The sequence below is a fragment of the Haemaphysalis longicornis genome, unplaced genomic scaffold (assembly GCF_048455015.1).
Source record: "Haemaphysalis longicornis isolate Haplotype H1 unplaced genomic scaffold, Haemaphysalis longicornis Haplotype H1 scaffold_2, whole genome shotgun sequence".
In the NCBI taxonomy this organism is placed as follows: Eukaryota; Metazoa; Arthropoda; class Arachnida; order Ixodida; family Ixodidae; genus Haemaphysalis; species Haemaphysalis longicornis.
Window position 1 is genome coordinate 239790280 of NW_027526295.1, and position 17753 is coordinate 239808032.

The 17753-nt window shown below is 47.0% G+C and overlaps 1 protein-coding gene across 4 annotated transcripts in view; it reads left to right on the forward strand.

The window, feature by feature from the left end:
• Positions 1–17388, forward strand: part of LOC144170240 (arylsulfatase B-like) — a 79510-nt gene extending 62122 nt beyond the window's left edge. For all 4 annotated transcript variants that reach the window (XM_077699895.1, XM_077699893.1, XM_077699894.1 and 1 more), the window contains 6 exons: positions 2519–2644; positions 4492–4618; positions 8294–8587; positions 9601–9850; positions 14376–14559; positions 17057–17388. In XM_077699895.1, coding sequence (XP_077556021.1) covers positions 2519–2644; positions 4492–4618; positions 8294–8587; positions 9601–9850; positions 14376–14559; positions 17057–17185 — 1110 coding nt within the window. In that variant the 3' untranslated portion in view covers positions 17186–17388. The remainder of the gene's footprint in view (positions 1–2518; positions 2645–4491; positions 4619–8293; positions 8588–9600; positions 9851–14375; positions 14560–17056) is intronic.
• Positions 17389–17753: the final 365 nt, after the last annotated feature.

Here is a 17753-nt window from a genome sequence, read left to right on the forward strand (position 1 = left end):
CTTACCGCGCACGTGAGCAGGTGCCTTACGTGGAGCGCCCGGCATCGTCCAGGCTTGCGCGTGGCGCGCGGAAAAAAACAATACTAAGTAAACAGTTCATGAACGACCACGCCTCAAGGGGGGTGCACAAGACAGCTCGCTCTACAGAAGCATGGTTCGCGGACGCGGTTACCACCAGTTCTAGCACGTGTTGACGCGCTCCACTTTCGAACACATGTGAAAGCGTGCGGACAAAGCGATCCTGGGCCGCCAGTCATGCGTGAGGAAGACGACGGTATAGATGGATTTGACGAGGACTACTACTACCACAATGAAACGCGACAACGGAACATGTAAATAAACAATTTCAAACCTACTGATACGTGGCGGCGTGTACTTCAGTGCTTACGTAGAAAGAAATCCTCCAGGCCTTGCGCGAAACATCTCAAATTTTATTACGTGGCTATCGAATGCGTTCATTGCTGCAGCTGAAGGAAAGCCGGCCAATAGCGGCCTTCCACTACTGTAATGACGTTTTTCCGGCGGTCGAAGAAGGAAAAGAGAGAAAAAATCTTTTGAGCAAGTTTCCAAGTTGCCTAATAGATATGGACGATAATTTTTGGCTGAGGTGTTTTGCGACACCTCTACAATTTTAGTATTGCACGTGTTCGTTGACTACGTTCTGGAAGCATTTGAGATTTCGAAAAAAAAATGAAAAAAAGGGTTGCAGGGTCTTTTGAATCGCCAAAATGAGAACGTTTGCTCAAAGAAACTAACAATATGAATATGTTCTTATACCGACGGTACAATAAAACGAAAACGCAGCATTAAAAAAATTAAACACAAAAAACACTCCTGCTTTTTTTTTCCGAACCCGTCTGAACCCGTTTGAACCGGTTCGAACCGGAACGGAATGGTGCTCCGGAACCGAACCGGAACTGAAGCGTAAAGGCTTGAACCCGAAACCGAACCGAACCCGAAAAAATTCCGGTTCGACCACCCTGGTGGTGCGGCTAGCACGCTCGATTGGAAATGACGGGGAAATTTCCAATTGGAAATGATTCCAATTCCAATTCCAATTGGGATTGGAAATGACGGGGACGGGGACGGGGAGAAGGGGAGAGAGGATAGAGAGGAGAGAGAGAGAGAGAGGAGAGAGAGAGGAGAGAGAGAGAGAGAGGAGAGAGAGAGAGAGAGAGAGAGAGAGAGAGAGAGAGAGAGAAGAGGAGAGAGAGAGAGGAGAGAGAGAGAGAGAGAGAGAGAGAGAGAGGAGAGAGAGAGAGAGAGAGAGAGCTGTGCCGACGGCGACGGGAAATAAATAAGCCGGCACTGAACCGCGAAATTCGACATTCCACTGTGCCAGAGATTTCATGGCACAGACTACCACAGTTTACTTCTGTCTAGTTTGTGCCAGTTTCAAACGAACACTGCAAAAACATGTCCCACAGGACTCGTTCTGCGGTATTTATAAAGACAATGCACTTTCTGAAAACTACCTTAATATTGCGAAAAACGGACTTACCATGCCATTCATGCTTTCCTGCAATACAGTGGAGCCTGCATCTTTAATCGGAGGGTGTATATGCTGTGTTGGCGTGGTTGTGGCCATTGTTACTTAGAGCTTGCTCGTATACAACGCAGCAAAGTTTATGGTGAAAGACTTCGTGGCAAGTGTCGGTAAGAAAATAAAGAATTAAAATCTGTATTTTGAATCAATGAGAAAATTAATATAAAAAATTGGCCGCGTATCTGCTCCTTTCGTTGCAAATGCCATCAAAAGACGATAGTCTTTAGCAGCTTTTGCGAAGTAAATGCCTCCCTTAGCTTTCCCGCTCACCTCTCATGTTGTTCCTCTTGCGTCGCGCTGCTCCCAAGGTAATGACGCCAAAGGTTTGCTTAAATAATTTTAAATTTCCCGCGTTCCACTGCTCCAAACCGGGTGTCCCGATGCGAACGCTGCCGTACGACGAAGACGCGCGTTAATCGAGGCGCCCTACTTCAACGTTTATAGAACCGCGTTTCCCTACTCCACGTGCGTTGCAAGCAGAACGTGGAACCTCTCTAGTGCAACCTTGCGTAACTGTTGCCGGTTGATTTCTTAAAATCGCACCAGAAGCTATAGTGGCGCGGGCAACAGCAGGCGACGGCGGAGTGAATTCTTTTTCTGCAGTTGATGAGGTATTTAATTTCGCAAAAGTCAAGCATGTTTGATTTTTTTCATAAAGGAACACTGCAAATATCACTTCTGTATTGATTCGTTTTCTCATATTTGCGTAATGTCTTGTTCTTCTTCAACAATGTTGACAAGTATGAATATTACACCGGACTTAGACGGGTACATTTAGCTGTGACTATATAAGACTATTGCGCAGGCATTGTTTTGCTTTGGCCGGGTGGCTGAATCGAGTCACAGACAGACAGACGGACAGACAAACATACAGCCAGACCAAAATTTCTGGGTTTAAGTAGCCCAAGAAAGACTATCGTCTTTGAAATATCCTGGATGGAACCTGTAGCGTCTTTCTTTTTGCGCTTACAGAATGAGCATGTAGGCCTTGACCTTAGGGACAACGAAGCACCCGTGGGGGACCAAAACGGTACCTACGCCACTCACCTGTTCACCAAGAAGTTCATCTCGCTCATTGAAAAGCACGACAAATCCAAGGTAATCGTGAGAGTTGTCACTTCTGCCTCCAGTCGCTTGGTCGGTGAACTTAATGTGGCAAACGTTTGCGTACAGAATGCGATCCTGCATTCGGCAGCTTCCGTTCCCGCCCGTCGGAACAAATGTTCAGACGGTTATTGTTCTTCGCTGCGTCAAGGGTGTATTAATGACAAAGAAACAGTGGCTAAATTATTAATAGTAAAAAAATCTATCGGCCCTTCCACTCTGTGAAAAAGGGCGAGCAACGAAACTTATTTGTTATTATAAAATGGTCAAATAATTTATGTGTTTGTCTAACTATATACACGCAATTAAAGCTTGAAGACATAGACACATTCGTGCGCACGACGCGCTGCCGCTTCATGGAAACGCTCGCGAACGATAGCCGCGCCGAGAACAATGGGTGGTCAGTCACTGGATTTGGTACTTGCGACAAGCCCACAGGGATGTACAATGGGCCATTCTTCGCAGGTTTTCGCACTGATGCTCATTAGCCTACAAGACTATGCTCTCTTTTACGCTAGGTAGGGCGACAAAATTTTTTTTCTATGAGGACGCGACGGTGTACACGTTCAGACGCAGAAGATTTGCCGGGGCAGCCAGTCACAACTCCACTGCAAAAATATGTAACTTCAATTTATGTTATAGTAACAGCTGCAATTGGTAATTATAGGCGCTACTTTTCCTCGGTATACGTGCCTGTCGTCGTGTGGTCGGGGTCGTGGAGCGGTCGCCATGTGTTCATCGCCGTGTGTCCATCGTCGCCAGTACCACTGCGCATGCGCTGACCGACACAGATCTGAAAAAAAAAAATAATGAGCCCCTTCCCTCTGGAAACACGGCTGCACGCGAAGCTTTACCTCAGTGGCTTTTGCTTCCACGGAAGTTTGGGGGATGGAACGCAGTGCCCCCCCCCCTCCACTTCTCCGAGGCGGTGATCATAGCCTCTCTTCACCATCTCTCACTCGCATAGAATGCGTACTCTAATTGCAATGGTCGTGTTCGGCGTCGGATTAAGCGTATGCACATCGCCCGGGGATTAAAACTTCCTTTTTGTGATCTCCGTGTTTGTAAAATCCGTGGCTTCGCGTACGTGTTTTTTTTTTGTGTGTGTGTGTGTGTGTCCCTACCATGAATTGCAAGTTATGTGCGACCTTGGCATTGTAGCTAAAGCCTTCCTGTACCGTGAAAGTGCTTTGTTTTCTGGTGTATACTGCAGAGAACTATAACACCTTGGCTTTCGGTCGTTTTTGTTTACGATACTCGGTTGTGTGTGGCCGAGGTGATGTGCTTCATGACATTTTTTCTTGCTCGGCATGCACAGCCTGTGCAGGCCTTGTGCAGCAGATCGTCGACACCACGTTGATGCACGTCCCGCTGTGCGCTATTTCTGAGAGGTGGTGGGGCCCACCTCTCAGAAATAGCGGTGAACTGAACCCCCACCTCTGAGAGGTGGGGGTTCATGTTCAGTTGGTCGGTCGGTTGGTCGGTCGGGCACTTCTGTACAAATTCTGATATATATCTAAAAGATTAGTATTTGACGTGAACTGATAACATGGTGAGATGGACGCATGCAGCTTTTCTAGTTGATGGGTCGGAAGGCTTTGAAGACCAGACAAATGTGTACAAGTTTGGCAGGTATAAAAGGTCAAAGTACTTTAGCTAAATTCGTAATCATGTTACGTAGTAACATTTTGTGGCTGTAAGTAACCGCCATGGAAAAGAAGAGGTGTGTAATGCTTTTTTCTTTATACTCAGCACCACCGTAGTCCTTTGGCTGCACATGTAAAGGAAGTTACAGAATGGTCCTCTCCCATCCCTGCTACATTTTGAACATTCTCTTGCAGCCATTTTTCGGCTATCTAAGCCACAGGGCTCCACATACTGGGCTTACAGATGATCCCTTCCAAGCTCCCAAACGGCATGTGAGCAAGTTTGGTTACATCGGTCAGGAGAACAGGACATACTACGCAGGTAAGTATGATGGAACTGCTACGGATAAAATGAGTGGCGGGGACTCTGAATACGTATTTACAGACCTCTGTCTTTCAAGGCGAGAGCCTTGGATGTATTAGGAAACGAGAAAAGTGACCATCGTCATCGGCGTCAACACGGATGGTACGAAAATTTCCGCCAGTGTAAAGAGAAAATAAATAAATAAAAGCCCACCTAGGTTTATGGGGTATTTGAACCAAGGTCTCCAGAGCAGAAGCCGAGTTCATTACCAGTGGGCTAACTCGACACCCAGCCGGAGGGGGAGCAGATTTGCCTGATGCGTGCGGCGTGATAGGTGAATGCGGTGGCCTGTGAGTAAAACAGGAGCACACGAAGGAGAGGTATGATTGTTCAGAGAGAGAGAGAGAGAGAGAGAATAGATTAATGGATTACTTTCTTGCAAAAAGGAGGCCAAGAAACCCTGTTGTGGGATAGGGGAATAAGGGTAGGGAAAGATGTTTCGTATATATATTTTTTTCACTGCGCTTCGAGCGTTCACTTGAGTGGTTAAGGTCTAGTTACGCCCATATGGATACCATACGCACACTGGTAGAAGTGGCGAAGACACTCTGAGATGACGATTCATCCGGGTGTCCATATAGAGCCGTTGGGGAGCCACAGAGGGGGCGCTTCAGGGGTCATCTAGAGAGGGGGTGATGTTTCGCTGTCATGCAAATTTATAAAGACCTGTTTTTAGAACGAATTCTGTCATTTGCACTAATAATTGAGGGTTGTCTCTGGCATACCGGACCTGTTCTGCAGAAGTCGCTGGGCGTACTTGTGTTGCGAATAACTGTTCGCGGCCATTTGAGTAGGCTGAATGTATACGCAGATGAGTTGGAAAAGGTTGGGTGTGAGTGATTTGGAGATGACGTGCGGAGTATAGGCAAAGTATGCGCAGAGTGTTCATTGGCGAACATTTCTCCTGTTCTTGGTTGGGCTGCAGAGAAGCAAAAAAGCCAGGTGGTTAGGCTTTGGCAAGCCATTGCCGGCTGACGAGCCTATTTTGGCGGTACTTCTGCTGTCAGTGTAGTTCGCATGCCTGTTGTTGGTTCAGTTATTACTGGGTGGGCGCAGGAACCGTGGGAGGATTGTCTAAACACTACCAGGCAGCATTATGCGCCGACTGGTTTCCGTCCGCTCTATATGTGGGAGCAAGAGTCTAGACCGCGCGTATCTTGAACGCATCGTGAGTGAGGTCTCGGATTTTGTAAGAAATGTTGGTGGCCGTATAATTGGGCGAGAAGTTTGTCCTGTACAGTTCCCGTAGAACGACATGGGAGTCAGTGATGACGGGGAACTTGTGAGTGGTGATGGATGAGGACGCATTTCCTCTGGTCGGCATGGCGCCTAGAATTCCGCATAACTCGACTACATCAGTGAAACAATTAGTGTTAGTGATGTTGCGAGAGCCATTAACCGCTGCTTTTGTGCCATTCATTGGTGCGTCGGTGAAGATGTCGATTTCATCTGAAGCTTTGTCGTTGGCGAGAGTGCGCAATCGGGCGAGAGTGCAGCCCGATTGCGGCAAGAAATGGGTCGGCGTCTGAGATGACCCAAGGCAGGGTGTTTCGCAGGGTGGAATAGAATGTGGAGAGGTGTCAACATTATAAGTGCTGTTTAATGTGTCCCACTTCAAAATTTAGTGAGCCTGAGGTACGTTTTGAAGATGTTTCTGAAAGCGAAGCGTCGTCTCCTCTACCAGGTTAGCGATGGGAGGAAGCGAGTGTGCTCCCGACAGTAGGTCTCTTCTGGTATGGCGTGGAAGCCCTGAAATTGTCCGGATTAGACGTCTATTCAGGATGTTCAGCTCGCTGAGATGGTGGGGACGGACATCATAGATGACCCGTAAGTCAGCCATCTGTGCACAACGGCACGACCAAGCATGTAGCATGCGTTCTGACGTGATCCGCCATATTTATTAGAAATGAGAGGGATCAAGTGTACCCTGGAGCGACAAGGGGTTCTTAAAGGGCGGATACATGGAGCGGAACTGCTACAGCTGCTTATCAAGAATCGTGTTGGCCACCCAAAGTTGAATGGTTTGATCCGTGTCGGTAGCACGCTTGGCGTTCATGCTGAGGAGTTCTGTCCTATTAGGAGATAATTCCACGCCATGGTGAAACGAACAGCCATCGTTGCCGCCGACCTCGAACCGACGGCCACCACGCTTCCCAAACCCTTGTCGCTAAATAAAAGTTTTTTTTTTCTCTCTCTCCTCTTGTTCCCGACGCTCAGTGGCTAAAACATTGGGCTGCAGAGACGATAATGCGGGCTCGATGTCGGCCGCGGGGGAGGGTTCTAATGGAGGTTAAAAGCGAAAACGCTCGTGCGTCCAGATTTCGGCACACGTTCAAGAAGTCCATGTGTGAACTAACACATAGTGGAGGCCTACCGATCTCATACTTCTCAGTCTGTAGGTTTTGCTTCCGCCCGCATAACCTTCTCAGTCTGTAGGTTTTGCTTCCACCCGCATAACCTCCCAGTTAAAAAAAAGTGTTAAGTGCTCCATCACCGTCAAAGACAATAACTAAGCAATGAGGGGCTCATAGCGAAAAGATTTACATTGCAGTGGTAGGACGGTCATGGCGGGAAAACGGCTTGCATACGCTCTTTAGAAAATCAAGTGGTTTTCTGCGCTTGTTTCATTTCTTAACGAACGAAATATGCATTAAAAGATATGCATGCTGCTTTAACGAACTTCTATTAGCCGCACCGCACCGCACACACACACACACCTTTGATTAAAAAGGTAATAGCATGTTTTATATAGATGGGTGCCAGAAATTTCTACAACGACAGCTGTGAATGGTAGACGACCCTAGGCATCGTATACCGGTGTACACTGGCGTGAACGAAAAAAAAAAAACACGCAGTCAACGTTGTTGCTAACTATGATCCACAATAATTGACGCCATTAGGACAGTCGGCAAGGAGACAATTCACAGCATTGCATGACGGGATGGATGAGGAAATCGTAAAGTAGTATGGCATCACTATGTAATTTCTGTATTGTTTACCAGGAAAAAACGCCACAATTTAGTTTGTAAACGTAACACTGCGGTGCCGCATAACACTCCAATGGGTTTGTTTAAACAGTTGAATGTATATCAAACGCCATGGTGTAAGAGCCAGTTCACTACGAACCCGTTCCTAACTGTGGGGAGGAAACCTGACGTACAGTTTTCGTCAAAATTTTGTAGGCCGCGCCAACCATGGCGGGAGCAGGCGCGTGGCCAAGCAGGGGCGCTTCGGCTGCCGCTATCGGCTGGTAGCGCGGCTAAAAAGACCGAGGGGAACTTTCGCTCTTTCCTCCGTAGTGTGTCCGGCGCGACAAGAGCAGCGCGTGGCCAGTTTCTCAGACCAGGCACTTCGAGCCGCACTTGTCTCACCAGACACACTACGAAAACAAGAGAGAAAGTTCCCCTCGCTCTTTTTAGCCGCGCGACCAGCCGATAGCGGCAGCCGAAGCGCCCCTGCTTGGCCGCGCGCCCGCTCCCGCCGGTCGCCGTGGCCAACAAAATTCTGACAAAGACTGTACATAAATGGCTTCGGTCCGTTAATGCGAGGAATCTGAAATTGGGTATTTGGTGCCGCAGTAACCAAACAACTGGTTAGACCGAATCAACTAAGTCTTCCCTTCTCGACCCGCAGGTATGGTGGACGCGCTGGACCAGTCGGTAGGCTCCGTCGTGGCTGCCCTGAGCCGTGCCGGGATGCTGAATGATACCATCATTGTCTTCAGCTCGGACAACGGCGCCAAGCCGCACGGGTCAGGCTCCACCGGCGGCAGCAACTGGCCACTGCGGGGCACCAAGGCGACGCTGTGGGAGGGCGGGCTCAGGGCGCCCGCCTTCGTGTGGAGCACGAGGCTCAGGAAGCGCCACCGAGTCTCGCGCCAGATGATGCACATCGTCGACTGGCTGCCCACGCTCTACTCGGCCGCTGGTAGGCTTCGGGGAGGACCGCTCTTCCGTTCGAGCTTTAGAGCACTCTCGGCTTGATCGTTCAGCCTGGGCTGAACGATCTTCTCACGATGTTCTCACAATGCAGCCGCGTACGCAGTGTATACGCAACCGCATAGACGACGCGACTGCATTATCTGCGTGGATACATGGGCCTCGTCCTAGTTTCCTTCCGGACTTCATCTGCGAAGCGAATATTTTCATGTTCATTTGATGAAATTTCCTCATCATCACCTCATACTCCCTCATCTATGCCCTGAGGCCAAATAAACGCTATAAAATAAAACTTGCTCTTCAATGGCACGTGAACCCTTTGGATGCCTCAAGTGAGTGGGTCAAAGCGAAATATGTGTGATGCCTTAGCTAATTAAGCTAACTAGATAATATGACTAAATAAGTACGTCATTAACGTGGTTAATTATGCTGACCAACTGGGAAAATGGGGATGACAAACCATATTTGTATGGTCGTCGATATAAGGGTTTCCCGTCAAGTAGACCCACCGGAAGAGCAAGATATGACGACGGTAGACGTGAGAATAGCGGCGCTATAGGGAGTACACGCGTAGAAATGCGCCAATGTATCCGCACAGGTGAAGGGATTGTGGGAGGTCATCGTAGAATGTGAAACAAGAAAAAACCACGAAACAAAATAAATTTTGAGTCCGTATTTAATGCATCGCCACTGAGGCTTTCGTCTTTAGTGGGATACCGTAAGAGATTCTGATAAATTTTTTCTAGGGCAGGCTGGGCGAAAAAAATAAACGGAACCACCCATAATTACACGATGTGTTCATCTAGGCAAAAAACCCGGGTCTAACACCAAGAGAATGGTGCAAGTGGATATATAACGGTGGATTTAAAACTAGTAAAAGATAATAAAATCGGAAGGCGCATTTAAACCGGACAAAACTAGAAGTTCTTCCGTAACTGATAATAATTTTACGGCACGGTGAACATCGTCTTTCTTTTCTTTTCGTGTTTTTTTTTTCTCCAGGTGGTGACGTTTCGGCGTTGGGGCCAATTGATGGCGTGGACATGTGGCAAGCGCTGTCAGAAGGCTCTCCGTCTCCTCGCCGGGAAGTTCTGCACAACGTAGACCCGCAGTCCTCAGCGATGGCGATCAGGGTTGGCCGCTACAAGCTACTCATGCAGGCCCCTCAGGGCGACGACAAGAACGGTCGCTACCCAACGCAAGGCATGCGCCGACCCACTGACGACCTGGCGCAGTTACGCGACAACTCAAGGCGAGTTTGTAGCCTTGAGTTGCCCGGTTGTATGAATATGTCAACGCGCCTAACACATATTGAGGAATTTGTATAAAGCCTAATTTTGTACCAGATCCATAATCCTCCCTATAAGACGTTTGCGACAGACCCCGATATTGCTTTGTATACATTGGTTATGCGGTACATATATGAGCAAAAACCAGTTTTATATCTGAGTGGCCGGGCTAGATAATCAGGCGTTTTCGAAATAAACATTTTAGCCTTTTTAGCTTTTATAGGGGTGAGATTGAAAGAATGTAAAGAAAAGGAGAAAAGTGTTGGAAGCAAGGCGGGTTCTAAGCCTGCTGGGAAATGTACGGCAAAAAGATCGACATTTGGGCAAGTTGGTATTGGTTAAGCATCTTGAACGGCAACGTAGTAAACACAGACACGAGGGAATGAAGACCGAAAGACGCTGTAGTCTTCTTTCCCTTGTGTCTGAGTCTACTACGCTGCCGCTCAAGATGCTTAACCAATACCAACTTGCACAAAAAAGCAGCGTCGTCCTGTCGTCTTCTTTCCATCGTGTCCGTATGTACTATGCAGCCGTTCAAGAGGTTGTCGGGGAAAAGTGGGTTAAAGAATGCGGTAAGATGAAGCGGTTTCTAGAATCGGGAGCTTCTTGGTCTTGTCGTGAGCCTTCCGGGAGGAAAAGGAGCCTTGCGGGTATCACTATAGGAAGAGCAGAGCAGAACCGTCGCTCTAAACTGCTCGTGCAAAACCGCTTAAGAGCCCGAGCAGAGCAACAATTACGGGAAGGGTAGGAGCTTTATTGACCTTCTTCTGCAGGAGTGTATAAGTATCTCGATCCAGCAATTTTTGTTGGGCACTGATGTCACCACTCATTTATACTCGTAAGGAATGGAATTTCGCATTTCACGTTTGCCCTTTTACAGGTTTCTTCGTACAAAATCCGCAAATTGCTTTTCTTGGTTAGAAATCGTAAGCAAAAAAAGTCGACATATCAAGGGGCTGAACACAAGTTCAAGAATTCATACAATGCGTAATTAACCCCAAATCCTGGTTCACCCGTTTTGTGGTTGATTAGAGGGAAATCATGTAAAGATTTCTTAAAGTCACTCGTACTGGTAACCTATATCAGCATAGTTCGATATCTGAACTGGTTCGATATCTGGAAGCTACAGAGGCATTTCTGAAAAAAAAGGCCTTTATTCCTTTGTCTTCTCGTGAGAATTTTTCTCATCTAATAAAAAAACATCATCCATACTGAGCTTATACGCTATGATAAGAGTGTACTACCGAAATTTCTTGCCTCTAGGTGCAGCGGTTGAGGTGGGTATGGACACCAACTGTTACACCTTTTCATTTCATTATGCTGTACTAGCAAAAAAATCCTTCAGGCCTTTTAGAGGAATCGTAGTGTGAAATCCTTCAATTTCTTTTTATATATTCGTATAAGTATCATTTTTTATCGAAAAAAGAAATAATTTGATATATGAACGGGATTAAAATTTATTGAGGAATTCTTAACAGCACGCAATTTCTTCTTAAAGTTGAGATAATATAATGGTGGGAGTTAATTAGGGTAAAACCTTGAGGCTACTTTTCTGGACACTTTTATAGGTTACATGCATCAGCACAAACCAATTTGATGTCTTGTTGCACAATTTGATGCACAAACCAATTTGATGATAATTGTGACTTAGAAAAAACACAATTTATCTTTGTTTACAATTTCCAAAATCTATGCCTTTTGAGCACCTACGTGATGATAGAAATGTACATCCGAAATTTGAAGTCTCAGCGCCCACCAGTTTCAGCTGTACGTCAAGAGGAAAAAAGAACAGGATTACCAAATGATCTTTAGGCTGGAAATCAACTCAACACCAGAAAACAGGTTCAGTTCATACATAGACTTTGGCGAATCCGTGCATTCAGGGTGCCCATCAAGAAAACTGTCCGTGCGATCGATAATCACCCTGTCTTTTTAATTATTGCGGAAGTTTGCTAACCAGCATAACAAAAAAGTTTGGCTGATTCCTCTGTCATAGGAATCGGTAAAACACGAAAGTGAAATGTGCAGCGATATCTGCAGCTGAGCATGATTTGCGGGTCGGCGGCTGTCTTGTGGGTGTGCTTGGCGAGCGATGTCCTGCTGGCGGGTCGCTTCGGCAAAGGTGTACTGGCGTCATTTCCGTGACGGATATTACGTCAGGGAAATCTTGGAGTATCCCGGCATAAAACACTTTCGTGTTAAAATATAAAACCTGAAACGAACAACCCTAAGTATAACATACTCTTTAGTACTTAAGGTTGCTTCCCCGCAAGAAGACCCTGTGTGCAGGGGTGCACCGTTTACAGGGCGCTTGCTTCGTTGTACTGGCGTCACTTCCGTGGTGGATATGGCGTTAGTGAAATCTTCGTGTATCCCGGAAGAAAACACTTTTGTGTTAAAAGTACATATACATGTAGACGCCGGGTTTCCAAGGAAACCGGTTATGTTGGCCTTGATGTGGACCCTGTGTCCTCGAGCCGAAGTCCGGGGGACGGCCAGGGCGCGGGCCGCAGGAGGCGAGGTGCACAAGGCGTAGTCTTTGCACGGCAAGGCAGCTCCACACCAAATCCTCTTCTTTAGCCTGCTCTCAGGAGCGACGTACTAGGGAATGCTCCTTATCTCTGAAATCAATCTATTAAAGAGCGCGACTGGCCGGTAATCAGGCTATGTCATTATGACGAGTTTCCTTTACTTGTCAGTCAGTCAGTCGCAGGTGGCCGCGCGCTCTTCGGCGGCCACCTGTGCGGCACAAAATACCCCGCGCCGTGATTGGCATTGCCGCGTTCTAATAAAACGCCATTGGCTCTACCCACCCATCTTGCGTGTCCTTAGTCTGTGACGTAGAGTTCTCGCCACGGTCCTTATAATTTAACATAACAAATGACCATAATAGCTGAACCTCAACATAGCAAATCGCACGAGAGACTTCCGTCTTCACAGGGTGAAGAGCTTTCTTTTTTTTTTATTTAAAGTTATTTCATCAATACAATAGTGGAACTCCGAAAGGTTTATTTGCGAGGGACTTTTTAGAAGCGGGAGTAAAGGGCTTCACTGGTGGTTCCCGGAACGTCTTAGGAATGGACAATTCACTACTTCTTGTGCCCCTATAACTTTTTCTGAATACTGTCCTCTATAAAGCCATCAAAACATAACGTTTCTTTCCTCCGCGCGTATATGTTTTCAGGTAGAATCAACGCGCATTATAAGACATGCTTTTTTATTTATTTATTCATCTGTCAGCATACATCCAAGACAGCAGTTTACATCATGAAACAAGACAAGTTACATCAAGCTATCGGACTTAGAGGCAATAGGGAAATGAAGAAGAGAAGCGCTTGAAGAAAAGTTTAGCATAGGCACGCAATAAAACCACATCAGAAGAACAGCCACGTGGGCATTCACTGATTCGTGAATAATTACAAAGGAAACGAATACAATATTATGTACCCAGGAGCAGCAAGGTTCTTAACGCAGCTTCAAAGTTTTTTACGTCGCTGAGATTAACAACATCATGAGGTAACGAGTTCCATTCGTCAATCACTTTGACAAAAAACGAATATTTTAGACAGTCGGTTCTATATTTCAGCGGCTTGATATGTTTCGTGTGTTTAGTGCGCGCAGGTGAAGTTTCCCACGTGATGTACTTGGAAATATCGAGCCTATAGTGACCATGCAATATTTGGAAAAAGAATTTGAGCCGGTTAATGCTCATTCTGTGGTGAACAGTCATCATTCCCGCCCTTTCCCGGAGTTGTGATATCGACTGCGTTCGACGATAACAGTTAAACACGAACCTTAGAGCTTTATTCTGAATGCTTTCGCATTTCCTTATATTTTTTTTTCTGTGCACGAGTGCCAGACGGTACTGGCGTAGTCAACTAGGGGCAGTATGGTAGTTTTGTACCCTAGAAGTTTCACTTCTGTCGTCTCATCCTGCAGATTTCTTCGCAACGCCCACAGTTTCTTTCGGGCTCTATTACAGGTGTAGACAACGTGTGCTGCCCAGTTTAAAGTACGCGTAATATAAATACCGAGATATTTGTACTCTGGGACTTCCTTCAACGGCATGTTATCAATTTGTTAGCAGAACTGAAACGGGGCCTTCTTTCGAGTCATGCGCATAAACACGGTTTTTTCAATATTGATGCTCATTTGCCACGTTTTGCACCAGGCACTGACGGAGTTGAGGTAGTTGTGAAGTCTTGTTTGATCGTCTCAGGGTTTTATCCTGGCGTAGATTATGGTGTCATCTGCAAAGTGTTTCATAGTTATATCCGGTACGGATAGAGAACTCATGTCGCTAATATACATGGAGAATAACGGGCGGCCTATCACGGTTCCCTGAGGAACACCAGACCGCACATCTAGTTCAGTACTTGGGGAACCATTTAAAAAAAAGAACAAATTCTTTTCTCTGTGACATGCTGGATGAATTGAAGAGTGGATCCCATTGTTTGCGACGCCTCGCCCTGTACATTTTCATTCCAGGACGGCAAAGGTTCTGAAGTCGTTATACGGCTCTTTACACCACGATGAAGACAAGTGGAAGCGGCAGGCCACGGTCAGTTGCGACACGGGTGACGATCTGCGGCTGGTGGGAGGGTCACCCTACTTATTCAACATCGAGGCCGACCCCTGCGAGACGCGCAACTTGGCAGCATCGCATAGACTGGTACGCTGCTGGTGATTATAGCGGGTACACCGCATCACATGACAAAAAAACGCTCTTCGGATAATCCAGCAATTTCTTCACGGCACATACGAAATTTCACGCGTATAACCAGCCCCTGCATAAAACCCACAGCCCCACTTTCAGCCCACGAATAAAAAATCAATATCCCCGCGTATTGCCCGCACATTTTATGTGGGAAAGGCTGTAACAAAGCTACCAAGGCAACATGGCACATTTGTTGACCCAAAAAACTTTACTATATTGTGCATATTGAGTACATTTTCTCAACGGACATTTTTCTCCAAATTTTCTCCACAATCACTCCTTGTCACCGCTCTCGCTAGAGCTAGAGCGTGGGCGGCAGTCGTCACTGCCATACACAATATCATCTTCAGTTCCGTCCATACTTTTTTCTAACGCAGCATTCCTTGAAGCTCTTCCGAACCATCTCACCTGGAATCGCCTTCTATCGCTTGACGATTCACTTACAAAACTACGCAACATCAGGCCTACGTACGCAGCCTGTCGGCGTTAAGTCGTAAAGACCTTCAGCCATCCATTCAGGGTAAAGACGACTGACGTGTGATTTGAATGGTCTATTCAATGAAACATCAAGAGGTGTCGCCACCTACCATTCTTGTATAAATGCAGAATACAAATATTATACAGCAAAAAGGAAAGAGCTAGAAACAGCGTACGCGAAATTAAGCATCTAAAAATAGAACAGTGTCGCAGCGAAAGCCACCACCTCGTTTCAAACAAAATCCAACTCACACCTATCATCGTCATAGTATGGAGCAGTGTGTTCATAGTGTTTTTGAGTATTGCCACACACACTGTTTACTCTCGAATGGTGCAATTCATTTGCGGAAAACTCTAGCTGACTTGTCCAATATTTTTTCTCTGGTTGTTAAATTGTTGAGCTGTGTGGGAAAAATGAGCTCTATTGGTGGAATACGAGTGGCTTAGTCACTATTGCTGCTTTAGGAGCCGCACGGCAAAACACGCATTACTGAGAAGCTGCACTGAGAAATTATTCACGTTTAATCCGCACCTTGACTTTACCCCCGAAATTTTAGCATTTCTGCGGGGGTTTCACCCGCGAAATACGGTGCATGGTCGTCGGTGGTTGGCTGTTTAAAATAACATTTCGAGCCACGAACATCTCTATGTTCTGTGCATGCGTAGTTGTATGGCATGGATACCATCCTGCGCTGCTGTGTGCGCCGTGGTTACTAGGACGCCGTGCACCCTGGGCGATGTTCGCGTAATTTGAAACCCCTACAATTAAGGAGTGTGGCGCTGCTAACGACACCGTAATTGTTAGGCGACACGTCGGTGTATCACGCCTGGCAGTGGACGCCGTGGTTGCTAGGACGTTGTGAAAACAGAAACCGAGGAAGGAGCAGGTGATTTCCTAGGCCGGCATGTCTTTTGCCGGCAAAGAGTTGGTGATTGCTGCACGGCACGCGTTGCTGTGGACGCCGTGGTTGCTTGGATGCGCGGCATGCTGGGAGATCAGCAGGTGATTCGCTTGGATTTTGAACTGGGTAGGAGTAGCAGGGGGTATGACGTCACGGAGAAACTGGACGTTACCAACCGTTCCATATCGGCAATTCCTTCCTAATTTCCGTTATAAAAAACGCGGCATGCCTGGCAACAAGCAAGCATTTTCCTGTACGTATTGTCACCGAGTCGTCGTCATCGTCATCTTCATAATAACTCGCTTCTCACTGCCGTGAAGATCAAAATTACTAACGGCGTCACGATAAGGAAAGGGAGCAGGACAGTGGTTATTCTCCTCATTAGGGACAGATGTGGCCCGGAGCACCCTGTCCGCCCACTGCGAGATAAATCAGTAGTGCGCATAACCATGCTACGGCATTCATGGCCACATCACAAAGATGGTAATTTTAACCCTCATCCCAACGAAGTTATCGGGACAGAAAAAAGTCTTCGTTATAGGCGATACTTCGTTGCAACCGGACATGACTTGTTCTTCACGCACAGCAGTGTGTACCTTGAAACAGTTTGAATGAAGCGAGGTTTCGAATAAAGCTATTTAATTATAGCGAGGGCTTACTGTACATCACAACTTTTTACCCGAACTCCTGAATTGATTGATTGATTGACTGATTGATTGATTGATTGATTGATTGATTGATTGATTGATTGATTGATTGATTGATTGATTGATTGATTGATTGATTGATTGATTGTAGGGTTTAACGCGCCGACGCAACACAGGCGATGAGACGCGCCGTAGTGGAGGGCTTTGGATTAATTTTGAGTACCTCGGGATCTTTAACGTGCGCCGAAATCTCGAACACAGGGGCGTTTTTGCAGCGTTTTTATTCTTTTTGTCCTACGCGCACAGCTCCCAGAATAAAAGAATTAGTTGAACGCAGCAGCAGGATATAAAACTGTAGTTATGGTGTTAAAAACGGCACCTCATTTACCAAGAACGCTCTTCGACAATCCCTCCGTCTCGCCGCAGGTGCTGCGGTCGCTGCTGAAGAAGCTGAGCGTCTACGTCGCCAACATGGTTCCGCCTCGGACGAAGCCGTCGGACCCGCGGTCTTTCCCGGAGAACTTTGGAGGCGTCTGGTCTCCGTGGCTAGACTAGCGAAAGAAACTACGCCGAAATGAAATGCCGGCCTCACCCGGAGATGTAAAAAATAAGATTGGGACGGATGAAAACACAACCAAAAAGAGAGTCTCGTTATAGTATTTGTCAGAGCTTCGTCCACGGTTGTGTTGTACAGGTACAACAACAGAACTTTGGGGACTTATACAACCTGTCTAACACACGACCACAGACCGGCCCTAATTGAAGAGAGAGAGAGAAAGGACTTTTATTGGTTATCCTGCACTATCGGTTAGAGGGGGATCACCACACAGGGTTCCGCCCTCACCGTCGGCTGTTGGTGTTAAAGCCGATCCGGAGACGGGGCCACGTCCGGCCGGAGGCGTCGGCGCTGGGGGGTCCGACCATTGACGTGATCGGGAAGCCGCCCGCGCTTCTGCCTGGCCAGAGCTGTCTCCAGCTGCTGGATCACCATGAGTTGGAGCTCCCTAGTCGGGGAGTTCATATTTTGCACGACATGTTGTGGTAGTTCCGGTGGGTAACCCCTTACTCTGTGTTCGTCACACCCCCACATTATGTGAGGCAGGTCCGCGCGCACCACACTACA